General features: G+C 39.1%; 1 protein-coding gene across 6 annotated transcripts in view; it reads left to right on the top strand.

Moving 5' to 3' along the window:
* Window positions 1-26,019, top strand: part of CPED1 (cadherin like and PC-esterase domain containing 1) — a 265,826-nt gene that overhangs the window by 69,216 nt on the left and 170,591 nt on the right. For 2 of the 6 annotated variants that reach the window (XM_032305800.1, XM_032305801.1), the window contains exon 5: window positions 23,251-23,352. The exons of 2 other annotated variants lie outside the window; for them this stretch is intronic. In XM_032305800.1, the coding sequence (XP_032161691.1) occupies window positions 23,251-23,352 (102 nt within the window). Of the gene's footprint in view, window positions 1-18,394; window positions 18,418-23,250; window positions 23,353-24,830; window positions 24,852-26,019 lie in introns of those variants that run through there. 2 more of the 6 variants (XM_032305804.1, XM_032305805.1) reach the window with 2 other exon arrangements.

Raw genomic sequence — 26,019 nt, 5'->3', positions numbered from 1 at the left:
AAACCTTCTCTTTGCTCCAGAGTGAGACGCCATCTCTACTTTTCAAGGGTATCTGCTATATAAATATCTTTGAAAAGATAGTTCAGGACAAAGATTGTCTGTGCCTCTGTTTGCAAAATGTCCAGGAATGTGAAAGATGCATGGATAAGTGTCTTCCAACAGTTTCAGAGAAGAATACCTGACAAGTTCTAGGTTTGAAGCTCAATCAATGTATGATAATTCCGAGCAAGATTTAAAGCCTAGTGGTGCTTCAGTTTCCTTGTCTATCAAAATGCAGCGTTTGACAAGGATTAATAATGTTGAGATTCCATGATTCCACTGTGCCTTTTTCTCATGCAGACATGCTGTTCCAGACTTTACCTTAAGCAGTAGGTGGAGACAGCAATGCCAAGAGAGGAGGGCGGATCATACTGGTAAATGTGGTTGGGACTGTGGGTGTGGAGCAGGACAGAGTTTGGGCCAGAGGTAGAGAAGTGTTTGAAGACAGCAGGTGAGATTAACACCGTCTGTTCTGTTTCATCACCGAACTGAATGTACCTGCCATTAGACTTGTGACTCACTTTGAAAGGCACAAATCCATGGAATTTTTACTGGCTAGCACAGAGATTTATTTTTACCTTGCCATTTAATGCTTTGCCTTTTGGGGAAAAAAAAAGTTTCATAATTTTTAGTCGGCCCAAATTCTAGCTAAGGGTTTGGTTGCTTTTTAGTAAGTTTATTTTTTAGGTAAAAAAAGGATTTCGGGGCACCTGGGTGGCTCAGTGGCTAAGCCTCTGCCTTCAGCTCAGGTCATGATCTCAGGATCCTGGGATCCAGCCCCGCATGGGGCTCTCTGCTCAGTGGGGAGCCTGCTTCTCCCTCTCTCTCTGCCTGCCTCTCTGCTTACTTGTGACCCCTCTCTCTGTCAAATAAATAAATAAAATAAAATAAAAATTTCGTTCCCATATTTAAATGAGATATAAATACAAAACAAGACAACAGAAAATGTTTTTACTTGGGTTGTGAGTTGTTTTTGTTCTTTTTTATGCAGTCTCATCATCCAACAAGCTCTGGTTAGAAGTGTGCCAAATTTGGGGGCATTACTCATTCTTTCCAGTAGTTTTATCTTAGCTCTCAGCATTGGCTTTCACGTGAAGCTTGAAATGTACCCAGACTTGATGCAAAGGTAGCATTTTGAACACTTTAGACTCTGTGTCCTCATTTTAATAGTAACATGTGGGTACATGAAGAAAAAGGAAAACAAAACAAAAAAAAATTTGTTGTATCTAAAGATAACTGGGCTTTAAAAAATTATAGATGTTTACTGTCAAGCATAAAACACATCTTTTAAATAACACAATTGAAATTATTTTTAAGTATTGATCAGTAAGTTATTTATCTCATGTGGCACTGATGATTATTTTTAATATTCCAGATCTAAAAATTCCTGTTTGCCATATGATGTCAGCAAAATATTGTCAGGGAATTGGGTAGCTTAGCTTGGATTTAAACAAAGTGACATGGGAAATTGTCAATGCCTAATACCATTTGAGAATTTTTGTTGCTTTCATTTTTTTCCCTCCCCTCTGCTATAACTTGGAGGAATATTCTCCAAGTCTGTAAGAAATGGGAACATTTCCATTGTTAAGGACTGGGGACTTGTCTCTACAAGGCAATCAGGCAAACCTTCAGAGAAGGCCAGCTTGCTTCTTCTTTGTCCTCTCAAATACAAAATCCCTTCTCTGTGTCTCCTGTGCGTTCCTTCATGTTTCTATCTTTCCAAAAACTTCCACCTCCTGTCCCATACACGATTATATCCTTTATGCAAAACATTCTTTCCCCAAGGAAAACTCATCTCTTTAGTATGACTGACATCAGCTAGGTGATAGCAGAAAGTAAGCTGATGGAACTAATTCAGACTAAATTACACCCTTACCCCATCATAAGCCTCTTAGATGTATTTGCATTTTTATAAAAGAAGCTTGCAAACCCAATGAATTTCTAATTGGTAGAATTTCTGGAAGTGCATTCAATTTCCCATTCAATTCACCAGCAAGCTGTCCACTTCCAAAGCTACTTGGATCCATCTATGTACTTTCTCTGTCTCTACCATGAGTTTAGTTCAAGACAACATTCTGTCATACCCTTCCCACCTTCTTTTCTTGCCTGGAAAAATCCACTCCATTACTGAGACTCCAGCCAGAGTTATCTTTCCTCCGTCCCTTTCATAAATAAAGCAATTTTATTAGACTTCCTTATAGCAGTCTGTCTAGGGACTAAGCAGTGAGGTCCAGCTCTCTCATGACTTGATCGAAAGTTAGATTCTAGAACAGAATGTTGTCAGGGACCTGGCACGTGACTTGAATAAATTTATAGCAAATTCAGAAGCTTGAGAGGTCAGATAACCTACACATTTTCAGATTTGGCCTGACACCAAATTTATAGACTCTTTAACATAAGCCATTTGGTCTTCAAGAAGAGAAGAGGAGGTGAGGACGTGGGAAAGTACAAGGCGGTACCACATGGCATCACCCAGATGCACCTCAGCAACGTTGCGGTGTGAGAAACTTAGGGAAAATGCCCCCATGTTTCTGATTCCTGTAAAATTCAGTTACCATTGAGATTCTTTTTTTTTTTTAATTTTAAAAATGTATTTATTTTCAGCATAACAGTATCATTATTTTTTCACCACACCCAGTGCTCCATGCAATCCGTGCCCTCTGTAATATCCACCATTGAGATTCAGATCCCACTGAAGTGGTCCTTCCTCACCCACCTCCTTATCCCTGTACTTCTCGAAGCTCCTTCCCCTCAGCATTTTCCTAAACCTTGTTAACTCCAGTTTCCATTTTCCCCACAAAACCAGTAGTTTTACTAACCCCTGAGAACAATGACACTGGGTTTTCTGTTAAAGCCTTAATCTCTGCAGTTGGGAGGAACCATCAGCATCTCTTCGCTACTTCTTCTCACTGTCATCTACCGACATCCTCATCATTCAAGATATTCCATAAGGAATTGTCACCCAGGTTCATTTCTTCCTTTCTACTTCAAATCTGCCATCAATCCTATCAGTTTTGATGCCCATACCGATGATCTTTCGTCCTCCTAACCTCACACCTCTTTGATGTCATCAAATCCATGACCTCCTTTTTTTTTTTTTTTTAGGTTTTATTTATTGATTTGAGAGAGAGAGAGGGAACACAGGAAGGGGGAGTGGGAGAGGAAAAGCAGGTTTCCCACTGGGCAGACGGCCCGATGTGGGGCTCAACCTGAGCCATAGGCAGACACTCAGTGACTGAGCCACCCGGGTGCCCCCATGACCTTCATTTCTCGTCAACTTCAGTGTCCAACTTTGGTAGCCTTGCTTGGTACCTTTCACCACACAGCACTGCCCTATCTTTGAAAGCTTACTAATTCATGACTTCATAATCAGCCTTTCTGGCATTTTCACTTCTTCAATGCCAGAAGCTGGAACCTCAAATGACACATTTAATGCTCTTAATTCTGCTCCTTTCTCTGTCAGCCATTTTTGGTCATAATTCCTTTCTTACCAAGCACAGACCACTTAGTCTACCACTTGAAATATTTCCCTGCAAGCACTTGGCAACATTTGTATTTTTCTTCCACAGCAGCCCTTAAGCCACCAATTATAGAAAAATCCTACAACCTGACTTTGCTGCTTCTACACAACAGACACCGGAGGAAATCACACAAGTTTGCTGTTTTTTTGTTTTTGTGTTTTTATCCTGAGGATGTCTTCCTCGCTTGCTAAAATGGAAAGAAAAATCATACTGCTCTGCAGTTGTCAGCTCAGCCATCAGTACCACCACAGCTGGCTCATGGCCCCTTAAAGCAGCCTGTCCTAATTTCTAAAACATTCATGAGGACACAAACAAAAAAATTGAAGAACTATGCCTAGAACTTGCATTATAGATGTAAGAGGAACGTCCATGCTTCCCAAGGCTGATGGAAGTAAACTGTAGTTCTTAGTGCTCTGTTCAGTTCTCTGTAGAGAGAGAAAAACCTTTCCTCCTTGGTCAGGGTATATTTCGAAAGAAAAGCCAGCAGAATGTGCTGATGGTATGGATGGGGTTTGTAAAAGAATGTTTGCTACAGTTTTGGCCAACCATCATTTGGGCTAAACAAGTTAGATACCAGGCATGGAGTTTAATCTGTCATTTAGCTGTAGGTCCTCTAAAAGTCAAGGGGCAAGGCAAAGACACATTCCTTCCAAATTGAGCATCTTGTGTTTTTAAAATATAGAAAGTATAAAGAGGAAAACATTAATATTGTAAATTCACCAACCCAGAAATAATAATTGGGAACATTTTTGTGTATTTTGTGACTCAAGAGTACTTTCCAAGTGAAGTCGATTTTTGGAGATTGACACTTTCTTTCCTCTGTGTTCCCGTTGACCCACGTGACAACCTCCGTCATAGCCAAGTCACATGGTGTCTTAGCTGTATTTGTATGTGTTCGTTTTCCCACCAGGACGGAGTCTCCCTGAGGGCAGGACATTTTTTCGCTTCTCAGGTTCAGTGTGTGGTCGTCGTTCCTGGTATATAATAGGCCAGAGAGGATATTAATGGAGGGGATGAGGGATGTGGACGGAGAGTCCTACCAGCATCAGAGGGTCTTGAAAGCTTGGACGGAGTCATCTGTTTAGCCATTATGAACTCAGTGTTGAGTTGAGACTTTGAGGCAAAGGACAGGGGCTGGCAAATTTGAAAAGACCGTCCCCTTCCTCCAAGACAGAACTACCCATTTTAAGGAAGAAGGTATTTGCACTTACAAAAGTACGACAGAACTGTTCTACTATTACATACATGCAAGGCAGAAAGATGCCAATAATATACATAAGGTAGTTCCAACTTCCAGGTGATTACCACTGCAGCCAGAATACTCACGACCCTAGCGCTTTCTAAAAGGACAAGCTTCACACTTTCTCTCACAGTTGATTGTTCATTCATGCAGGCCGGACATGGACTTGTACTTCTCTCAGGTAGGCTCCTATTTTTGTACCATTTCAACTCAAAGGTCTTTAAATATTTGTTCACCATTTCTTTAGAGGAGAAGTTAAGTGCTAACTGCCAGGAAGATAGAAATGAAGATTTTCCTCTCTTTCCTACCCCATACTGTTTTAGTACTTCTTATAGATTTAACTCGCTGGACAGTTTTCTTCATCTTAATGGTTCTACATTCCGAGCAGAGGAAATCCAATACTTCTTGACGACTGTTGTGTTTCAGCATTTTTTCTCTGTGGATCCTGTGAAAGCCAGGGTGTCTGAGATAGGGCCAGAAAACCTAAATCAGAAAGAAAGAGCATTGATCTAGATGGCAGTGAATGTTACGTGGGTTATTTTCCTTTATTTGAACTCTAAACCTTGGGGGTGGGAATCTCAGAAACGCTAACAAAGAAATGGAACTGCTTTGATTGATAATGTGTGGGACCCTACTCTCTTCATCCTCTTGGGGGCTCCTAGAAGCAATTCCTGACACCTACCCGACCCCAGAGAGAGTTCTGCCTGGGAATCATGGCTTTAGATCAGGAACTTGAGAATAGAGAGAGTTAATAGCAGTCAGTGGGGGCGGAAAATATGGTCATGATTCCGTTTGTCCAAGTATGAAAGTGAGAAATGTTCTTCTCTTTCCTTCTTGTATCCTATTCAGGTTTTTGGCCACCTATGAGAGGGAAGTTAATGAAAACAGAAGTAAAATTTTTAGAGTGATCAAACATGAATTTTTTTTAATTCCTTTTACCTTTCCTTTTCATTAGGGCTTTATGACATTGGTAAGATACATTAATTATGAAAAGATAGAAAACAGAGATAAACAAAAAAGGAAAAATGTAAATGGAGTGCAATACATATTTTTTTCATACCTTCCCTATTAATGTGTAATTTTTACATACTAGAGTAACAGACACTTCAAATGTGAACAAATTACAGCATATTTATTAGTGGAGAGCTATGAAGACATTTAAAATGATGGAAATCTACATTTATTGTCACAGAAAAATGTTTATATTGTTGAGTTAAAAATAAAAGAAAGAAGAGCAATCCCTTTACATGCTGTACATCATCTACTTTATAAGTTTTGCCTCTGTATACCATAGCCATCTGTAAAATATATAGTAACAATGTTTTCTCTTAAAAATTTATTCTTACGTATAAACATACATATATTCATTCAGTGCTCACAGTGCCTCCATAAAGGAGATACTGTTATTTCTCTTTTACTCCAAGGTAGAAAAATTAGGCACATTTCCCAGGATATCACATCTAACAAATGGTATATGCACACAGGCACAATGAGTCCGGAGCCTGGTTTCTTAAGACCTCACTCTGGCCGGCTCCTCAGCATGGTTTTTGAGGCCCCCAAGGGCTGAGGCAGTCTACCTTCCTGCCAGGTCTCCCCTTATTCCCTCAACCTAACTCTGCTCAAGCCAGTCTCCTCCTCCTGCTGTCCCTTCAACAGCCCACGTAACTGTCCTCTCCTCTTCCTGCCTTTGTCCTAAAGACCTCGTTTGAACTTGATCATCTCTTTTAAAGACCTTTTTTTCCCCCCAAATACAGTCACATTCCAAGGCACTAGGGCTTAGGACTTCAACATATGAATTTCGACGGGACATAGTTCAAGAGATGGGTGGAGGAGGCAAGAAGCTGTGACTGGCCGTTCCACTGGATCCACATGGAGAGAGGAGAACAGAGCCCCAAGGGAAGAAAGAGGTATAGGCCAGGCAGAAACAGCTTGACAGGTTAGGATAAAGCCCACCGCATTCTTTACGCAGAGCAACCCATGTCCCTGCCCCCACCGCAAGTCATTTTGAAGTGAGAGAATAGTTACCTTCTCTTCAGCACCCAGAACTGGATCCTGTGCACTGGGTGCCCAAGTGCCCTTCTGCTGGCTGTATGTGGCTTTGTCTTTCTGCACCCTGCTTCGTTCCTACTTCCTGCCACAAAGCCCAGTTCTCACATGTTCTCAGACCTTGTCTCTGCTCTCCAGAGCCGGCTGATTGAATAAATTACTGAGGGCTGCTCTGCTCTCCTGTCTCAAATGCACTTCTTTTTTCCCCCCACACATACTTCAGCCCAAATGAATAATTCTGTTGGTAAGAATTTCAGACACCGTTTGCAAACTAGTCAGAACCTCATGGAAACTGCCGAATCATGGAAATGTGGCACTCACCTACACAGTCTGACCCAACCATAAAATTCACTGCGCTGCCTGGGAGACCTAAATCTCTGCGTTAACTAATCAGAGCCAGAATCAAGTGGAGGTTTTTTTGGAAACTGATAGCAGAGCCTTGCTCCATTTCCTTGAATGTGGGGGGAAATTATCTGCTGTTTAGTATATAGTCTGTTGGTTGGAAACTACAGAATTCGTCCTTCCACTCAGCATTTCTTAAAAAACAAGAAACCAGCTTGTCAGTGTGTTTGGGAGTATACACACACACACACACACACTGTATAGTGCTGCGTACCTGGCCACTGGCAAGGTGGAGAGGAAGGGCTCTGGTGGCCAGTAGCACTGGGATGTGTGGATAATAAGGCTGAGCTTTAAGGGACTAATTTTGTCGTTTTCTCTTCGGGAGAAGCCGGACCGAGATGACTGACCCCAAACTGTCTCTCGCTCTTCTGTCACTCATGGCTTTACACTTTGCACATTTGGCATTAGGGCCATTTGAAAGGCACAGCATGTCCATTTTTCAGTAAACATTTGGCAGCTCGTTGACATCTCTGAAGTCTTGCTAAAGACCAATCAGCTGAGGGATCCCTCTGCTCTTGGGTAGGGCAAGTTTGGTAAATCTTGACTGGTTTGTGACCTCTGTACTTCATGCCTCCAGCTAGGTATTTCTGTTTCACTTGGGGTTTGTAATCTTGTGCCAAATACAGCTATATGACAGAGGCAACATTGCAGAGCACCTGTACAATGTGTGTGATTCTGATTATTAATTCCGAGTTTCAGTGGATCGTGAAGGAAGAGGTGGTAAGAGTGGTAATCCCTTCTGTTGTCGGAATCTCTATGGCAGGCCCCATTTACTTATTTTGATGAAAAATAGGCCAGTCGCATTGCATCTACACAATACCAAAAAACTCGTTAAACTGTGAAGAACTTCAAATGGTAAAGTTTTTTTAATTTTTGCATTACATAATGAAAACTCCATAAACGATGTTTGTTTATTTCACAGATTTGGTTACTCTGTCATCCCAACCTGCACTCATTAATCTGTAGTTGCGTAGCTTGTTATGTGCACACACAACTTAGTATGTAGTCTGCTAGAACAAACTATACTATGTTTGTTGGCATTTTCCTCAATAATTACATCACCCAAGCAGTGATTGTGCTATTTTCTCCAGCTCAGTTCTTCCTGAGCCACTGTATTTGTAACAGAAATGTTACAAACAAAATGTTACAAACAAAAAATGTTACTACAGTAGTAGTGTATCTGAAGTCTCAATAAGATGCCTGAAAAACACAACTTTCTTTAAAACAGACAAAAAAGTTCATACAGAAGTAGCCAAACATTTTATTTTTAAGGGATTAAGGGCTGCGCTGTGTGGGGATTACAGGAGCTAGGTTAAGAAAGTTGCAGAAAAAAATCAGGTTCAAGGATTCAGCTGGTTGAAGTGGTGAGAATTCATCCTGACTGTTACATACTTGATTGTTAGTAAACTCAATAAGGAAAGAACTATACTGTAATTTTGATTCATTTATTTATGCACTTTTAAAAATTTTCTTTATTTTTTAATAAACATATATTTTTATCCCCAGGGGTACAGGTCTGTGAATCACCAGGTTTACACACTTCACAGCACTCACCAAAGCACATACCTTCCCCAATGTCCATAATCCCACCCCCTTCTCCCAACCCCCCTCCCCCCAGCAACCCTCAGTTTGTTTTGTGAGATTAAGAGTCACTTATGGTTTGTCTCCCTCCCAATCCCATCTTGTTTCATTTATTCTTCTCCTACCCCCTTAACCCCCCATGTTGCATCACCACTTCCTCATATCAGGGAGATCATATGATAGTTGTCTTTCTCCACTTGACTTATTTCACTAAGCACGATACCCTCTAGTTCCATCCACATTGTCGCAAATGGCAGGATTTCATTTCTTTTGATGGCTGCATAGTATTCCATCGTGTATATATACCACATCTTCTTTATCCATTCATCTGTTGATGGACAGCTAGGTTCTCTCCATAGTTTGGCTGTTGTGGACATTGCTGCTATAAATATTCGGGTGCACGTGCCCCTTCAGATCACTATGTTTGTATCTTTAGGGTAAATACTCAGTAGTGCAATTGCTAGGTCATAGGGTAGTTCTATTTTCAATATTTTGAGGAACCTCGATGCTGCTTTCCAGAGTGGTTGCACCAGCTTGCATTTCCACCAGTAGTGTAGGAGGGTTCCCCTTTCTCCACATCCTTACCAGCATTATCTATGCACTTTTAAATCTATCTAGATAAATAAATAAAAATATAAATATATGTTGGTACATACATTTAATTTTTTTATATTAATTAAATCTATCTATCAAGAAAGTGTGTGTGTGTGTGTGTGTGTGTGTGTGTGTTTGGTGCTGGAGAATAAAATGTGTGGAACTTCAAAATAATCTCTCTTCCAGTCTTCTTTTGGTGGTAGAAATAGATATTGAACAACAAAATTGCAAGTGTTATGAAAGAAGAACATTGTTAGTAAGATTTCTCTTCTCATTTCTTTGTTCATTCGTTTTCTTGGAAGTCTAAAACCATGAGCTGACTTTTGATTTGCAAGTATCATCAACATGAGGAAATAAAATCCCAGTAAAGTGATGCATTGACTGTAATGCACACAACTTCTTAAAGGGTATGTTATAGAACACATTATTCATGGGAAGACGCTTCTTGTTTTTACCAGTCTCTTGAATTTCTCATTAAAACTGTAATAATTAATAATAACTTATTAAGACCAAAACATTTTAACAAGCATTTAACGTCTTCCAATCGGATCTGTTCTGTTGAAAAATATATTGATGAAGACCCAAAATGAGAGTTGCAGCAAGCCATATACAAAGTCAAATACATTTATTTTCCTAAATAGAATCTTAGAATCCTTCATTTGTAGTTGAAGTTGTGATTAGAAAGGACACATGTCTTGGCAGAACTATAATTAAGTGAATGAATGGAATAGTTCTGGAAGCTATTGTACTCGTTGATGATGGGTTGGGTACGCTTCTGTCTGGGAAAGCAGCATAGACTCTATTTTATAGTAGACCCCATTCAAATCCTCTGATTCGTGACACAGGAACTTTTGAGGCAATTTTCTTTAAATTTCTCTTAGCACCATCTATTGGTAAAATAATGGAACTTTCTTTTCTTCTGAGTCATTTTAACCAATGACATCATAGAGTCATAGCAGCAGTACAATCCCAGTGTTAATCATTTCATAAGAAAATGTGTAGCAGATCAAACAGTCAACTTACCCCACAGAGGACAAAAGTAGGTAATTCGTTCACATCCAGTGAGAGAGCCTTTTGAAGGCCCATTTTGCGTCATCCATTTCTGAGCATCTGTAAGAAAGCATGTACTTGTAAGAATTCTAGCCTTCGGGCGCCTGGGTGGTTCAGTGGGTTAAAGCCTCTGCCTTCAGCTCGGGTCAGGATCTCAGGGTCTGGGATCGAGCCCCACATTGGGCTCTCTGCTCAGTGGGGAGCCTGCTTCTTCCTCTCCCCCTGCCTGCCTCTCTGCCTGCTTGTGATCTCTGTCTGTCAAACAAATAAATAAAATATTAAAAAAAAATAAGAATTCTAGTCTTCTACCTAGTGAAAGTAGAAGTCAGCAGTCTTACAGTCCAGGTATGAGAGGATCTGAATTCTAGTTGCACCCATCTGAAGTAGAGTCATGAGATTCTGGGAGAAGTACTTAGTCCATTTGTGCCTCTTTTTTAGGCTTGTGAAAGAGGAACAATTATACTGACCTTTATATTCTCATAGACTTGTCATGAAAATGCTTTATAAAAGAATACATATTGTAAATCTTTAAAAGTAATATGTAAGGCATTATTTCTATATTACTCAGGATGTCCATGAATTGACTTGGAAAGGAAAATTAAGTGAGGTTTTCAATTCTCCACTTTGACATAAAAGTGTCACAATAACATATATTGTTCTTTTTGGAGGCATTCTGAGTTGGAAAGAAGTAGGCAAGTATTACCTACACTGAGAGGTTGAATATAGATAGTCATCAGAGGATAAGTACTTAGTTTTGGGTTGTTTTGTAGATAATTCTAGTAGGGCCTCTTGATTTATGGCACGGAATTATTTTATAGATAAATTACCTAAAATAAGAGCAGGAGGTAACATTAAGTTTTTATTATATGTCAGGCACTGTCAAGCAATTTATACTTCTCTTACAAGTCTCTAAAACCATTTATGAGGCATTTACTGTCATGAGTCTTTTAAATACAGAGACAGAAGCTCCAAGAACCTCTGGGAAGCATAACCAGAAAGAAGCAGATCTATACCTAAAGTACTATATCATACCCCTTCTACCCAACTTGAGCCACTATACTGTATTTTAGGTTTGTTTTATAATATGAAAAAATAAGAAAGGAGTTATTTAAGAAAGCTAATACCTGGGCCTAATGAGAAATTGAACTTGTTTATGCATTTTTATGATGAGGATGATGTTGATTCTTTCATCAACTAAAATAACCCTTTTAATTTCTTATTTATCATAATATTTACATATAGGCAGATGTTATGTGAATTTGCACGGGCAAAACATTGTTTTGTTTTAGTCTTTAAATAGGGAACTCAGTAGCAGACGGAAATTGCCAGTCCTGGGTAGTGAGAAGCTTGGGTCCTCAGCCCTGACTGTCATTCCCTCCTGGGGGGCCTCTTGATGTTTTCCCTCTTACCTGTTTTCTGATGTGCCCACCCTAGGCTCAACTCTCCAAACCACCTACAGCCTTTCTAGGCAGAGTAGAACATTCACCACTGCGAACCTCATGCTACAGCCCCATCCCCGGTGTCAAGAGTGAGTCAGGTGCAGGCACAGCCACCAGGCTCAGATCTGGGCCTTTGAAATTCTAGGAACCACACTGGGCCACTTAGAAGGACCCAGAATTAGTTGTCCTGGCTTTTTGAAGCTGCTTTTCTGATCTTCATTGGGATGGTTTTGAGAATTCTCTTGATTGTGCAGCCAAACAGGTTGATAAAATACCAGTCTGGGGTTGTGGATTAATAGATGTAAGTAGAACCAAATTATGTTTTGTGGGAAATACATGATTTCTGTGGAATTAATGGTTCTCGAAGGTAGTTTTCAGAACAAGTGCCTGCTCTGACCTGATTGTGCATCTGCTGTTGGACAGGAGCTAGGAGCAGACTGAGCCAGGCTACATATGTGTAAATCCCGTCTTGGCCACTCAGTAGTCCAGTGTCCTTGGGCCAGTTGCTTACCTTGTCTGTGCTTCAGTTTTCTGTTTGCCGTATAAGGATGCTAATGGCTCTGTCTCCTAGGACTGGTAAGGGGATAGGATGAGTTAATACTTTTTAAAAAAGTAATTAATTTATTTGACAGAGATCACAAGTAGGCAGAGAGAGAGAGAGAGAGGAGGAAGCAGGCTCCCTGCAGAGCACAGAGCCCGATGCGGGGCTCGATCCCAGCACCCTGGGATCATGACCTGAGCCAAAGGCAGAGGCTTAACCCACTGAGCCACCCAGGCGCCCCAATACTTTTAAAGTACCCAGAACAATGCCTTGCACAGAATGAGCAACGCACAAATGTTTAGTATTATGATTGTTTTTTCAATAAGTATTTTCAAAAATATTAATTGATGATTACTAACTGCTGCTTTTATCTAGTTTGGTGAGATATGTTTTTCAGAAAATGTGGGAATAAGAAAAAAAGAAAATGTGGGAATAAAATCAGGATCTTAAAATAGTCACAAAAATATGTCTTTGCCTCCACTTACACTCACTGTCTTTAGATCCTTTCATCTCAAAATCTTGTTGCCAATCACTTTTGGGTCATCTTTCTGTTCTTATCAGATACCCATTCTTTTTTAATAACAAATATATTTGTTGATCTCTGATTGGTCTGGAAGGTAAATATCTCTAATTTACCCGTACAGACAATTTCAACAAGCCAATATAATGGCCAGACTTTAGTATAAAGGACAAATGGAAGGAAAGGCTTTATAATATAACCGTTTATACTCTACTATGTAAATTTTAGGCACATAAAGTGTCATGAAATTGTCAAATCCTCCATTTATATTTTGAATCACCATCAATGTGACAGATACAAATTCAGATTGGTGCTGTTGTACTGTAAGGAAACTAAGATTCCAAGGGTCACATCGCTATTGATAATGTGCGTTTCCAAAATGATGAATAACTCGAGAAAGTCACAAATTGAATATAGTCTTCTCGTGCTTAACTTAATGGCACTCCTGCAAAATTCCATGTATATTGAAACTGGGTAAAATGCCTAGAGTTTACATGGAAAATGGAGTCAAGCTCTAGGTTGAAATAATCACCATCAGGATTTCACCCACATCAATGTCAAGAGAGACATTCAGAAGTAATGTGAGGTGAGGGAGAATTTGTTGTTGTACACGGAGGGATAGCCAACATGATAACAGCTGTTGTGGTGTGTGCACGGGCCACTGAGAATGGATGGCTCATTATCCAGACAGATGCTGGACTTCGCGCCTTACCAACGCCTTCCAAATAAACATCATCTTGATCCTATCCAAAGCAGACATCTCGCATTTATTAAATTATTATCTTTAATCCATTTCATCAAATTTCATTAAATTTTATCCATTAAATTTCAGTAGCATTCCTGATCATTGCCATGCCCTCAAATATCCTCTTTGTCCTTGAGGGTTTATCCTGTGTCCTCATGAATGCGGTCCTCTCATTCCTGGATACCTTGGCCACCGTTTACTGCACTTCGGCTCTGCTGCCCTGTGTCCATCTGCTGCAGATGTACACCAATGGTCATGTCCACCGAACGTGCTGTCAGTGGTGGCCCACATGGCAGGGGCTGCTGCTGCTGTGCCTGTCATTTCTGTGCCAAAATGCTAAGCCCCACGTCAGGGATACCAAGGTTCATGGTGTACCTGCTTCTCCCATGCCTGCTGCTGGAACTGTTGGTGCCCTGTCCCATTGTAACACTCACTGTTTCACTGGAAGGCCTTTGGTATTCTCAGACATGTGAGTCAGTCAATTAAGTTAAAACTCAATTGACTTAGTAGTAAAAAAAAAAAAAAAAAAAAAATCAGTAGCTAAAATCCTTCTTTATAATTCTTTTTTTTTTTTTTTAAATTGCATGTAACATTATACTCTCAACCTCTCATGGATAATTGGAAGAAAATTTGCCTTACTGTTGTTTTTGCTCTGATCGAAACCTGCGGTGGAAGACAGGTTGTGGTATATAGGAGCAATGCACTAGAAGGTGCCCTTCTCTTTCTTGTCCCTTTATCCTTGGGCTTATCTTGCCAGCCACCTCTTTTCTTTTTAGAAAGATTCCTTATGATTAGACTTCACCCACAGTTCTTCCGGTTAAGGCCAGACATGGTGGACTCCTAATTGAACACAGATTAGTTTCACACTAAAATTCTGCTACAGTGGTAAGGAAAACCGGGTAACCGTCTTGTCCTCTCCCATTGATGATAGGGTTTAAAAGAGCAACAACACCACAAGGAGGTGTCTTTTCCTTCTTTTCCCAATTTTGGGGGTTGTGAGGGTGGCACTGAGCATTGTTGAATTCTAACAGTGTCACAACTGAACCTGAAATATTTGTCTTGACCAGAGTATGGAAATAGACCTGTAGACCTGTATTTATTCCTCAACTATAAAGCCATAACTGTTTATGTCCCTGTGTTCCAAATATTGCAGAAGCAGAAAGTTTACTTTGAATCTAAATACAAAATTGAGAAGAAAAGAAGAAAGATTACATGGTTAAATAAACTGGTCTTTGGCCTAATTTATCTTTTTCAGTTCAGTATTTTGTAATGTTTCTGTTTCTAGATTCCTTCTCTCTCAGTCCCGGGTAGTAGGGCAGTCAACAGCCAATTTTAGAAGAACTGGTGTCATTTAAGGGAAAGAACTTTAAACTGTATTCATAGCAGGCTATAAAAAGCAAAGACACCACCCACAACGTGATATTTAAAATTTTCCAGCTACGTGATTTATTGGTAAATCTACACATGTGTTGTGCCGAAAGCAAAATAAGCAATGTACCAGATGTACTCTAAGTTTTTAATTAAGACTAATTTTACCTATAGGACAAGTTTTAATAGGGGATTTTCCTGTTTACAAGCTATGGAAACAACATTTTAAGCCATTTGTGGGTGAAAAGTCCTTATTAAATAGAATATGGCTCACAGGGAGTAGCAAAACCGAAAAGCAACCAAAAAACCTAGAGTCAGTTTAAGTCCGCCTTAAAAATTTCTAGTCAGAAACAAGTGCTCCAATGTCAGCTCAAGTTTCTAGAAGTAATGGAATACTGTGAATATTTTAAATGACTTGGCAAATAAACGCCAGATTTGGGGGACTGAAGAAAACACTGAGTCAAGAGCAAACTTCTCTGAGAAATCAGAGGTAGGAGCAAGTTGGAGACTAGGTGAATAGTTTTGAAGCATTGTGCTGAAAACCTGAATTGCAAATCATTTGATGGTTAATGGTAGCCATGAACTTCTGTCATTTTTCACTTGGTTCATGAAATTCAGTGAACAACTCTTTTTTTTTTTTTAAAGATTTTATATATTTATTTGACAGACAGAGATCACAAGTAGGCAGAGAGGCAGGCAGAGAGAGGGAGGAGGAAGCAGACTCTCCGAGGGTCAAAGAGCCCGATGTGGGGCTCGATCCCAGGACCTTGGGATCATGACCTGAGCCAAAGGCAGAGGCTTAAACCACTGAGCCACCCAGGCAACCCTTCAATGAACAACTCTTGTTTCAACTTCTCTTCTAATAGAAATTTCATGTATTTTTCTCTAAATCTGATTTTGCTGGTCTGCCAGTGGCCACCCTTCCCTCACAGTAGAGTGTCCCAGCCACCATCTTGGGTAAAGGGGCCTGATGTCGGGCAAAGTAAATGGAGTCACTAATGGCAGGGACCTAGGTAAAAATGGCCCTTTTGAGTGAATGTTGAGCATTATGTTGAGTTAAGCAAACAAACAAAAAAAACCCTCCTTTGAAAAAAAATAGGGCTGACTTTAAAAGCCTTGAGTAGTAGTTCAGGTTTTTAGATTTTTTTCTTTTTGTTTTGAGGAAAGGAGAGGTGGGTACAAAAATGACAGTTAGGGGGAAATTAGCCTTACTCAACACACAGTGAAATTTCTGCCAAATTCCACTTTTATTTTTTTATTTTTTATTTTTTTTTAATATTTTATTTATTTATTTGACAGAGAGAGATTACATGTAGGCAGAGAGGCAGGCAGAGAGAGAGAGGAGGAAGCAGGCTCCCCGCTGAGCAGACAGCCCAATGTGGGACTCGATCCCAGGACCCTGAGATCATGACCTGAGCCGAAGGCAGCGGCTTAACCCACTGAGCCACCCAGGCGCCCCAAATTCTACTTTTATAATCCACATCTCTCACTGGGCAACATCGTCTAGCTCACTAAAGCACCACCTGTACAACGTTTCTCCTAATTGGTTTCTATGTCCACTCTCCTCTATGAAATCATTTATATAAATTATAAAAAAATCTATTTCTTTCCATTACTCCAAACAATGTAGCAAAGACATGGTTCCCACATAGGTATGTATCTTTCTTTCATAGATCGGAAATGATGAGGGGAATACCTGTACTCATAAGTTTTTTCATAATTACCCAGTATTTTCCCCTTTTGACTTAAAGCTAGCTTGAATTTTTTCCCCACTACTTAGAAATCAAGCTTTTTTTTTGTTTTATTGTAAGATTTTGTTGTTGTTGTTGTTTTCTAAAATTTACTTATTTGACAGAGATCACCGCATGCAGAGAGGCAGGCAGAGAGAGAGAGAGAGAGAGAGAGAGGGGAGGAAGCAGGCTCCCCACTGAGCAGATCCCCCAATACAGCGCTAGATCCCAGGACCCTGAGATCATGACTGGAGCCAAAGGCAGAGGCTTTAACCCACTGAGCCACCCAGGCACCCATATAAGATTTTGTTTCTAAGTAATCTCTTCACCCAGCACGGGGCTTGAACCCACAACCCTGAGATAAAGAATCACATGCTCCACCAACTGAACCAGCCAGGCACCTCAACAAACCAAGTTTTTAAATTCAGTTTCCATTGAGTCAAACTAAAACTGAGAGTTGGATTGGTTAACTCATGACTTTGAACCCCTGACTGATGCCAGAGCTCACAAGATTTTTTAAAGCAACAACTAAACATTTTTAATTTATTGAAAATGACTAGATGCTATTGGGTGCCACACAGTCATTTCCCTAAGGCATTCAATATATTTGGTAAGAAAAAAACAAGATACAAATGACTTGTTTTCCACCATCCACCTATTCTAAGGCATCTGAGTGGCAGTTTAGAAAAGGATGTTCAGTCTGGGATTGCTATTCAGGGACATACAGACAGTGAGGTTAATTGACATAAAATGCTAATGTCAGAACTAAAGCTGAGTTAGATTGTACTAAATCTGGGAAAAATAATTCATATATGTGTTTATATATAAATTGAATATGTATGTTATATAATGTATATACATAGACATGCATATATATATAATATACATGCACATATATACCAAAAGATTCTTGGCAATACGAAAAATAAGAGATATCTAAAGAAAATATGAATAATACCCTTGGCGCTCCTTGGTGGCTCCTTTGGTTAAGTGTCCAACTCTTGATCTCAGCTCAAGTCTTGATCTCAGGGTTGTGAGTTCAAGTCCTTCATTAGGATCTGTGCTGGGTATGGAGCCTCCATTTAAAAAAGAAGAAGAAGAAGAAGGAAGAAGAAGAATATCCTTGTAGAAAATAGTCATTTGGATTTAATGTCCTGACCTAAGCTCTACAGGGAGGAGAGCTTAACTTCAGGGTTTAAAATCTATACAAGAATAGGAAAAGGAAAACTCGAAATTTTAACCACCTAATTAACATTTTTAAAGACCAGCAATTACTTAGCACTTCAGATATGAAGACCCCCTCCCCTCTGGGCTCAATTAATTGGTTAATTCTTTAGTCATTTAGAGGATATAAAATAGATCAAATGTACCTGGCTAATGATTGTCTTACCTAGCTAAGGTTGAAAACTGAGGCACCTTTCAGAAACTCTTGTCAGGTTCTGCCTGGCTTCTGACTCTTGCCCTTTGTGTCCTCAACTATATTAGGAGTGGACTCTTATATTACGATGCCGCTCAGCCAATCCTGACCTCCACAGACTCCAATTATATCACTGGTCAGTTGGAGAAGGGAAAGAACTTGAGGATAAAATGGTTCCATAAAAGTATGTTTGCTCAGTGTCCTAACCAAAAATCTTTTCTGACATATTTCCATGTTACTGACCTATTTCTGGCATTTGGATCTCTGGCCCTCATTAAATTTCTCTTGGCAACTAGCTCTAGTCTCTCTGTATTCTATATTTTTGTCTCAATCCTGGAGTCAGATATTATGAAAATATAAATATTCTAAATATATACTTGGTTCACATTTAATACATTTACTTGTAAATAGTGTAGAAGTAGGGAAGCAGATTGAGACAATACCATGCACATTTTATTGTACCAAAAACATAGGGTAAACATGGAAGATCAAGTTGGTCTGTGAAGTTGCCATTGAAGGAAAAATAGGTTAATGCATGGTTTCATTTAAAATAGGGGCAATAACCCCCAGTGTTTGTGTCTTACATTTACATTAGGACGGACTTCAATATATTAAAAAGAATTTAGAATCTCAAATTTGTAGTAAGTCATTAATTATTCTGATGTAAATTATATCAATGGTATTTCATGGTTTACTCCAGAAAATGTTCCTGAGAAAAAGTTCAATATTAATAAAGTGATTAACTTATTTTCACAAGGGGTGGGTTTAGACAGCTCTTCTATTATCATATTTGTTGCACTCTATGTATTAATATTGTGTTGGAGGTTGTGTTTCAAATTGTTATTAATGATGCTCATTAATTTATACTGAATTATTCATTTTTGGTCTTGCTGAACTAGTCAAGCATTTTTTCCCTTTCTTTTTCCCTGGAAAATTCATGCAGAAAAATATCAAAGCAAAATTAAGCTGCCATAAAGTAATAAAACAATCTTTCATGCTGTTTGGCCATTGCAGTGAAATCACAGGGGCAAGAAAATTGAAGTGGTAGTCTAGACATAGCTTTTATTACCAAGGAAAATGAACAGAATTCAAGGTTCTTATGTTGTCATCGTCAAAACATAGAGCAGTCCATGGGGAAAATTGTTTTTGTACAATTGCATGACTTTGACACTTCCACTGAAAAAGAACAGAGAGGAGAACATTTATGGCTTGCATTTGCTGAGTACTCAACAGGCATTTGATTGATTGGTTAGTTGGTCAAAACTTTATACGGTGACTACTTCTTTCAAGCACATTGTTGTATCATTCATCTGGTCATTTTTATGGGTCAGATGGTATCTCCATTTACATCAGGACATGGACTCCAACTTATTTCTTACAACACAAAGTGGAAGTTATTCTTTTCCCCAAAAAACTACTATACTGACAGACTATGATATTTATATTTGTGGTTTGATGCACCCTTATTTGGCATCATAAGAAATATATTCAGGGAAACTATAGACAATAAACTATTGGTATCAAATCCACATAGGTAGTAATGTCAGATATTAAAAAAGGAATTTTGAGTTGCTTGGCTTAAGGTTAGAATTATGTATTAATAATGACGCTTGCATAAAATGAAAGTGAAAAATATATTAATGAATTGATGTGTTTGGAGCACATAGATCCTCAAATTATACCATTTAAATTCAAGCGTAGGTCTGAAATAGTCTGGGGACTTTTGTCTATGGGTCATAAATTTGTTGACTAAGAGCTAGTTCTGTTGACCAAGACTTGGTTGTGTTGGTGTTTGTGAAAAAATATCTTCCTGAACAAAACAGAGAGGAATAGGTTTAAATAGTGCGAAACTGGGTCAGTCTGAGGCTTACCCCATCCACAGAAACCTGGCCTTAACACAGAACTTCTTTAAGTATGTGAAACAGGAAATCAGCAGCTTTGCTGGGTGATCGCAATGCTAAATTTGAGGAAAGTCACTAAAACCAGTGTGTTTTTACAAGCTACTTCAAATAAAATTGCTCTGTTTTATTTTGGTCTACACATCTGTGCTTATCACATATTTCCTGCTTTGTTCTTAAATGACTAATGTCAAATGTCACATGTTTAAGAATCACATAAAAAAGGATTTAATAGATTAGATTTTGATAGTCAGCAGTGATGAGAAACACTTAATATTGAATAAATTCAAAAGGAATAACATTTAAGTTGCACTTTGTGAAGTTTCTAGTTGTAAACAGGTTTTCTAGGTTATAGAAAAGGATTATATTAAACTACTAGTAGTAGTAGCTATTTAACGTTTTTTGAGAAAGGGCTGTGCAAAGCCCTTTAAAGAAAATTTTATGTTTAATTCTTTCAGCATCCATATGATGTATGTTCTTCTTATTATTACTGTTATAACTCTCATTTTCCAGATAAAGACACTGAACTTAGAAAAATTAAGGAATTTGTTCATGGTCATACTTATGAATAGGAATCCACTAATAGACAAGAATTAGGATTTTTTAAAATAAATATTCTTTGGAATATTATTTGTAAAATATTATTGGGGAATAAAAGGTATCACATAGCAACTATACTGGAACATCCTGGAGATATCAGCACATGCATCTTTATTGGGTTCATCCATGTCTTCCCAAGGCATAGATTTAGCCTGCTTGGGGAAACAAAGGCAGCCTTCGTCCCCAAATCCATCTCTTAGATGATGTCCCTATAAGGGAAGACTTCCTCCTGGCTGTCTACTGATGACCTTCTCTTCCATGGTTTTCTATGCTTGCTCTGGGTTCCGGGGGGCTCTGCTGATAGTAAACCTCTGGGCCTTTGATAGTTCCTTTCAGGGCGTCCATTTCTGCTTCCTCCTGGAGCCTTCCCTGTGTTGTTGCAGGGTCCCAAGGGGTCATAACACGTCATGTTACTCTAACAAATACCTCACTGAAGTGAGCAGAGACAAATGAATTCTTGTCCATGTTATGCTGATTTCCTAGATCAAGAACAAAAGGTTATGCCATACAACTCTAGTAAAACTGCTCAGCAGTTGGCTTGCTCATTCTTTTCACTTCAGCCCCTTTTTCTATGGCCAGTGCACTTATCTCTAGTTATTTGGTTAAGAAGACATTAACATTTACTTATTAATAAGCAGAGATATGTGGACCTCCTATGTTAAGGGCCAGCCTACGTGTGTTTGGCACTAGAAGTGCAATGTAAAGAAAAAATCCAGAATTCCTGACTTCATAGAGCTCCTGGTCCAGTAAACTAATTCCCTTTGAAGGACTTAACACTGAAAACAATCCCTCCTTTCTAACTGTAAATGAGTGATCAAGTTGGTGAACTGCAATGTGCTCAGTGGTTTGTTTGCTCCCCCATTTTGTCCAGGGCTCAAAAACTGAAAGGGTCATTGATATTCCCCAAATAGTTTCTCACAGGGTGGAAGCTCAAAGGGGATCCAGATACAGTCTCTCCTACATGGTTTATTGGGCCTCAGATGAATAAAATGGCAACTGGTTGACCTTGTAGAGCTTTCGGAATTGCTGGAATATACGTGAATTCACAGAGGGACCATATTCCAGCTCTGGCCTTGGACTCTAGCCACTTACCTATTCCATTAGGTCATACACAACATATATTAAAAATTATAACTTTTCACCTGCAATCACAGGAATTTAGAATTATAAAGGACCTCAGAAATCTAGTTTGTCCAGTAAATATTTGTTTAGTACCCACTGTGCTTGTTGCTGTCTTTTTCATGATAATGCAAAGAAGGAAACAGATTCAGAGGTGAGCTGTTTGTTCTTTTCTAGGAATTGGCAGAACTTGGGCTATGCTTCTTTTGTTTTCCAAACATCTACTAAATACTTATTGAATGGATTCAAGTTTGTCCCTCATAGTAGGATTTTCCATGGAAACAGAAAATAAGATCCATCCATCTTTCTATTATTTATATACTCACTGAGAGAGAAGGAGAGAAAGGGATTTATTGTGTAACATATTGGCTCATGTGATTCTGGAGGTTGAGAAGTCCCACGATCTGCCATCTGCAAGATGGAGACTCAGGAAAGCTGGCGATGTAGAGAGCCAATGGTTAGATTCCAGTCCAGGTCTGAAGGCCTGAAAACCAAGTGTACTAAGGGCAGGAGAAGATTGATGTCACAGCTCAATTAATGAGTCAGAGAGAGAGCAAATTCAACCTTCCTCGGCCTTTTTGTTCTGTTCAGGCGCTCAACAGATTGGTGGATGCCCGGCTACATCTGGGAGAGCTATCTGCTTTACTCATTCCATCAGTTCAAAGGCTGATCTCCTCTGAGCATACCCTCACAGACACACCCATAATGTTTAAGCAGCTATCTGGGTATCGCTTGGTCCAGTCAAGTTGACACATAAAATTAACCAGTACACCCTTTTGTCATTCCTACCCATAGACATTCTAGCCACTGGAACCTTCTTTCACAGGTGGTATGTTTATATACTCTCTTGCTTCTCTCCAATAGGCATCACAGTGTAGTAAGAGAAAAGTTATGAATTGCTGATATTTGATCAATATTCAGTCATTTTTTACATAACAAAATGCAGTTTCATACAATTCATCTTAAGCCATGACCTACTGCCATGTACAAATGCTCTTATTAAAGATCAAAGCTAATTTTTCTTTTTTTTTTTAAGATTTTATTTATTTATTTGACAGACAGAGATCACAAGTAAGCAGAGAGGCAGGCAGAGAGAGAGAGAGAGAGAGAGGTAAGCAGGCTCCCCGCTGAGCAGAGAGCCCAATGTGGGGCTCGATCCCAGGATCCTGGGATTACGACCTGAGCCGAAGGCAGAGGCTTAACCCACTGAGCCACCCAGGTGCCCTTAACGTTTCTTTCTTGTTCACTCTTCTCCTCTGTGATGCACGCGCACTCACTCTCATACACACATAACGATTCTTTCTCTGGGACATGTGACTAATAAGAAGAAAACTAGAGCAGAAGTTTGTATTTTCCAAAGGCATGGTTTGCCTCCTTCTCTATTTGCTCCCTCACTCTAGACTCTTCCCCAGGAAGCTGTCCATCACACATTGCATCAACGGGGCTCCCTTGTCCCCTAACTTTTGACAGGAGATCAGAGTTCAGAAAGAGAGAACTTTGGGTTGGGTATTTGTCCCCTACCTGCTTCCCTGCCAGACCCTGGCTTAGAAGTGCCTGTGTTCTTCTACCTGTGGCCATAGCTCATGCTCCGCATCCTCTCTCAAAGCTCTGCCCTTTGCTTGGTTCTATAATCGCCGCCCTCCTGGGCTTGGGGTGGCAAGATCTTACCTTTCATCAGCCCTCGGAGCTTCACTGCTTATTATTTTCCCTTATCGCTGCCTTTTTTAATAGTCGCCTTCTGTAAGTTTCTTGGTTAATAGTCTTCACTTACCTCTTTGACTCTGCCATCCATTCATTTTCTCCCGGGGCTCTGACTGTTTTTTCCTGGCTATGACTTTAGCATGTGCATATATAATTTACATTTGTAATGTATATAAGTTCTACGGGTATGTTTGCATAGCTATACCTGTAGGCTAAGGACTAAGACTCGTAAATGTCTTGGTATAGAAAGAACAATTAATATATCCACAAATGGTACTTATTTTATAATTCTAATCTCAAAACTGATGGTTAATTATTAATTAAGACTTTCTATCTTCACGGGAGGTTTTACAATAAGAAAATACTGGCTAACTATAGCTTCCTAATCTGAAATGCAAGACAATACTCAAACATTTATGAAACAGAATTACATTTTCCAATATTACTTTCCTATTAATTATTAGCTCTAGGCAAAACATTAAATCAAATATAGCTTGAATTTGCCTGTTAATCTTTGCTAGCTTTCTAGTGTATAGTCTTTGCCTATAGTGTATATAATTATATGGCATATAGAAGGGAAAAAATAAAATATTTTTAATTGGGATATCATTTTGTTCTCCAAGTACACGTTGACTTAAACGCCCCACCTCCACCACCACCAAACTAGCTCATTGCCAGAACAAATTTTTATTGAGCAGTTGTTATGCTCCAACATCATGTTCAGTGACATGGGACAATCAAGAGATAGTGGGAAATCATCTTCTGGATTCTAGAAGATTCCTTAGCATTGTCACACACCCATTAGGCATTGGTTAGTAAGAATTAAAATGAAAGCCCAGGTCTTATGGTTCTGGTTGAATCTATCTTTTCTTGAAACTGTACCATACTCAGAGGGTACCGACTGCATGCCTGGCCAACCAAATGTTGGAAGGCAGGAGAAAAGCAGTCTTCATGTGTCTTTAAAAAATAGTTCGTTATTTTCCTCTGGGTTAGTGTTAAAATTACAAGCTTCATAGCTCTTTAAAATAAGCTAAGAGTAGCCCATAAATAAAAACACATAGATATTTCACATCTGTATCTGGATATGCATTCAGTCCTCATATTGTGGAGTAGAAAAGCGCTAAGGATACATGCTAGGAACTTCGTATTTAATTACTGTCTGAAAATAGTTAGTAAATATGTGTTAATGAATTACAAGGCCATTTAAGACACTCATAGGCATGTCATAGACACGCATCTCCCAGATTTCTCCCCAAAACAGAAGGAAGCTACTTTGGCAGTGTTTATAGAAGATTTCTAGGTTCCTGTGTGTGTTGGGTGGTCAAGGGAAAACGGGGAAATGTAATACACACACACACACACACACACACACACACACACATACACAAAGGGTAAAAGTTACTTTAATCAATATTAAATTCCATTGTTCAGCCACAGTTTCAGGGGCTGATGTGGAATGCTGACATATTCTTGACAATTCCTATACTGGACTCTTTGTGCTGTGTTTTAGGCTCTTCCCCTTGAACTAAGGTAAAAAAAAAAAAAAAGTGACATAAAATTATTTATTCTTTGACATATTTGCTGGCTACTACTTCCTGAAAATCACTGAGGTATTACCTTGGTGGAACACTTAATAGGGGCAGCTTCTCCAAAGTCCACTCTGCTCGGGCTTCAAATCAATGCTGTGCTTCCTGGCAGTACGGATAAAAAGGAAATCAGAGTCAATTACTGTTCTCGTATTATACAAAAGAAGGCCACAAATTAGCTCTTCTAGAGAGACAGAATCTTTCCTAGTAATAAATCCAAAAAAATGTCTACTTAGTGAAAAAAGAGAATGCATTTTCTTACCATGAATTTAAAGGATTATATAAACATTTCAACTCTTCTTAAGCTGTGATTCCCAAGAAAAGAAATTATCTTAATGACTCTTCATTTGTCACATCCAAATACAAGCAATTTGAGTATTTTTCTTATTATGATGTATTAGAACTTCATTAATAAGGAAGCCTTACAAGGAGGCCATCATTTTTTTAGAAAGATCACACTGTGCTAAATAATGAGATATGGGAATACATTGAACAGCTTGACTTCTGCTGACTTTTACTTAAGAGTGTGAAGTGTTTTAAATTAGACTATGTTAGTATTGATGAAACGTGCACAAGGGGGAAAAATAATTTAAAGGCTTTGTTCCATTTTGAGAGCGAGATAAATTGTATAATTTAAAAATAAATCACTGTGACCTGACAGCAAGGAAACAACAACTCTCATGTGCTGTTGGAGGCAGTGGAAAGTGGGGCAACATTTTTGGAAGCCAGTTCGATAAAACCTATCAAATTTACAATGCATGTATTTGTTGATCTGGCAGTTACACATAAAGACTAGACTTTGCCCCTAGATAAACTTGTGAAAGTACACCAAAATAGATTTAGAAGAGCACTCATTGTGCAGTATTTTTGAAATAAAAAAGA

The sequence above is a fragment of the Mustela erminea genome, chromosome 11, assembly GCF_009829155.1.
Source record: "Mustela erminea isolate mMusErm1 chromosome 11, mMusErm1.Pri, whole genome shotgun sequence".
NCBI classification, from domain to species: Eukaryota; Metazoa; Chordata; class Mammalia; order Carnivora; family Mustelidae; genus Mustela; species Mustela erminea.
Note: the sequence above shows the minus strand (reverse complement) of the source record. Positions and strands in the feature narration are given on the sequence as shown.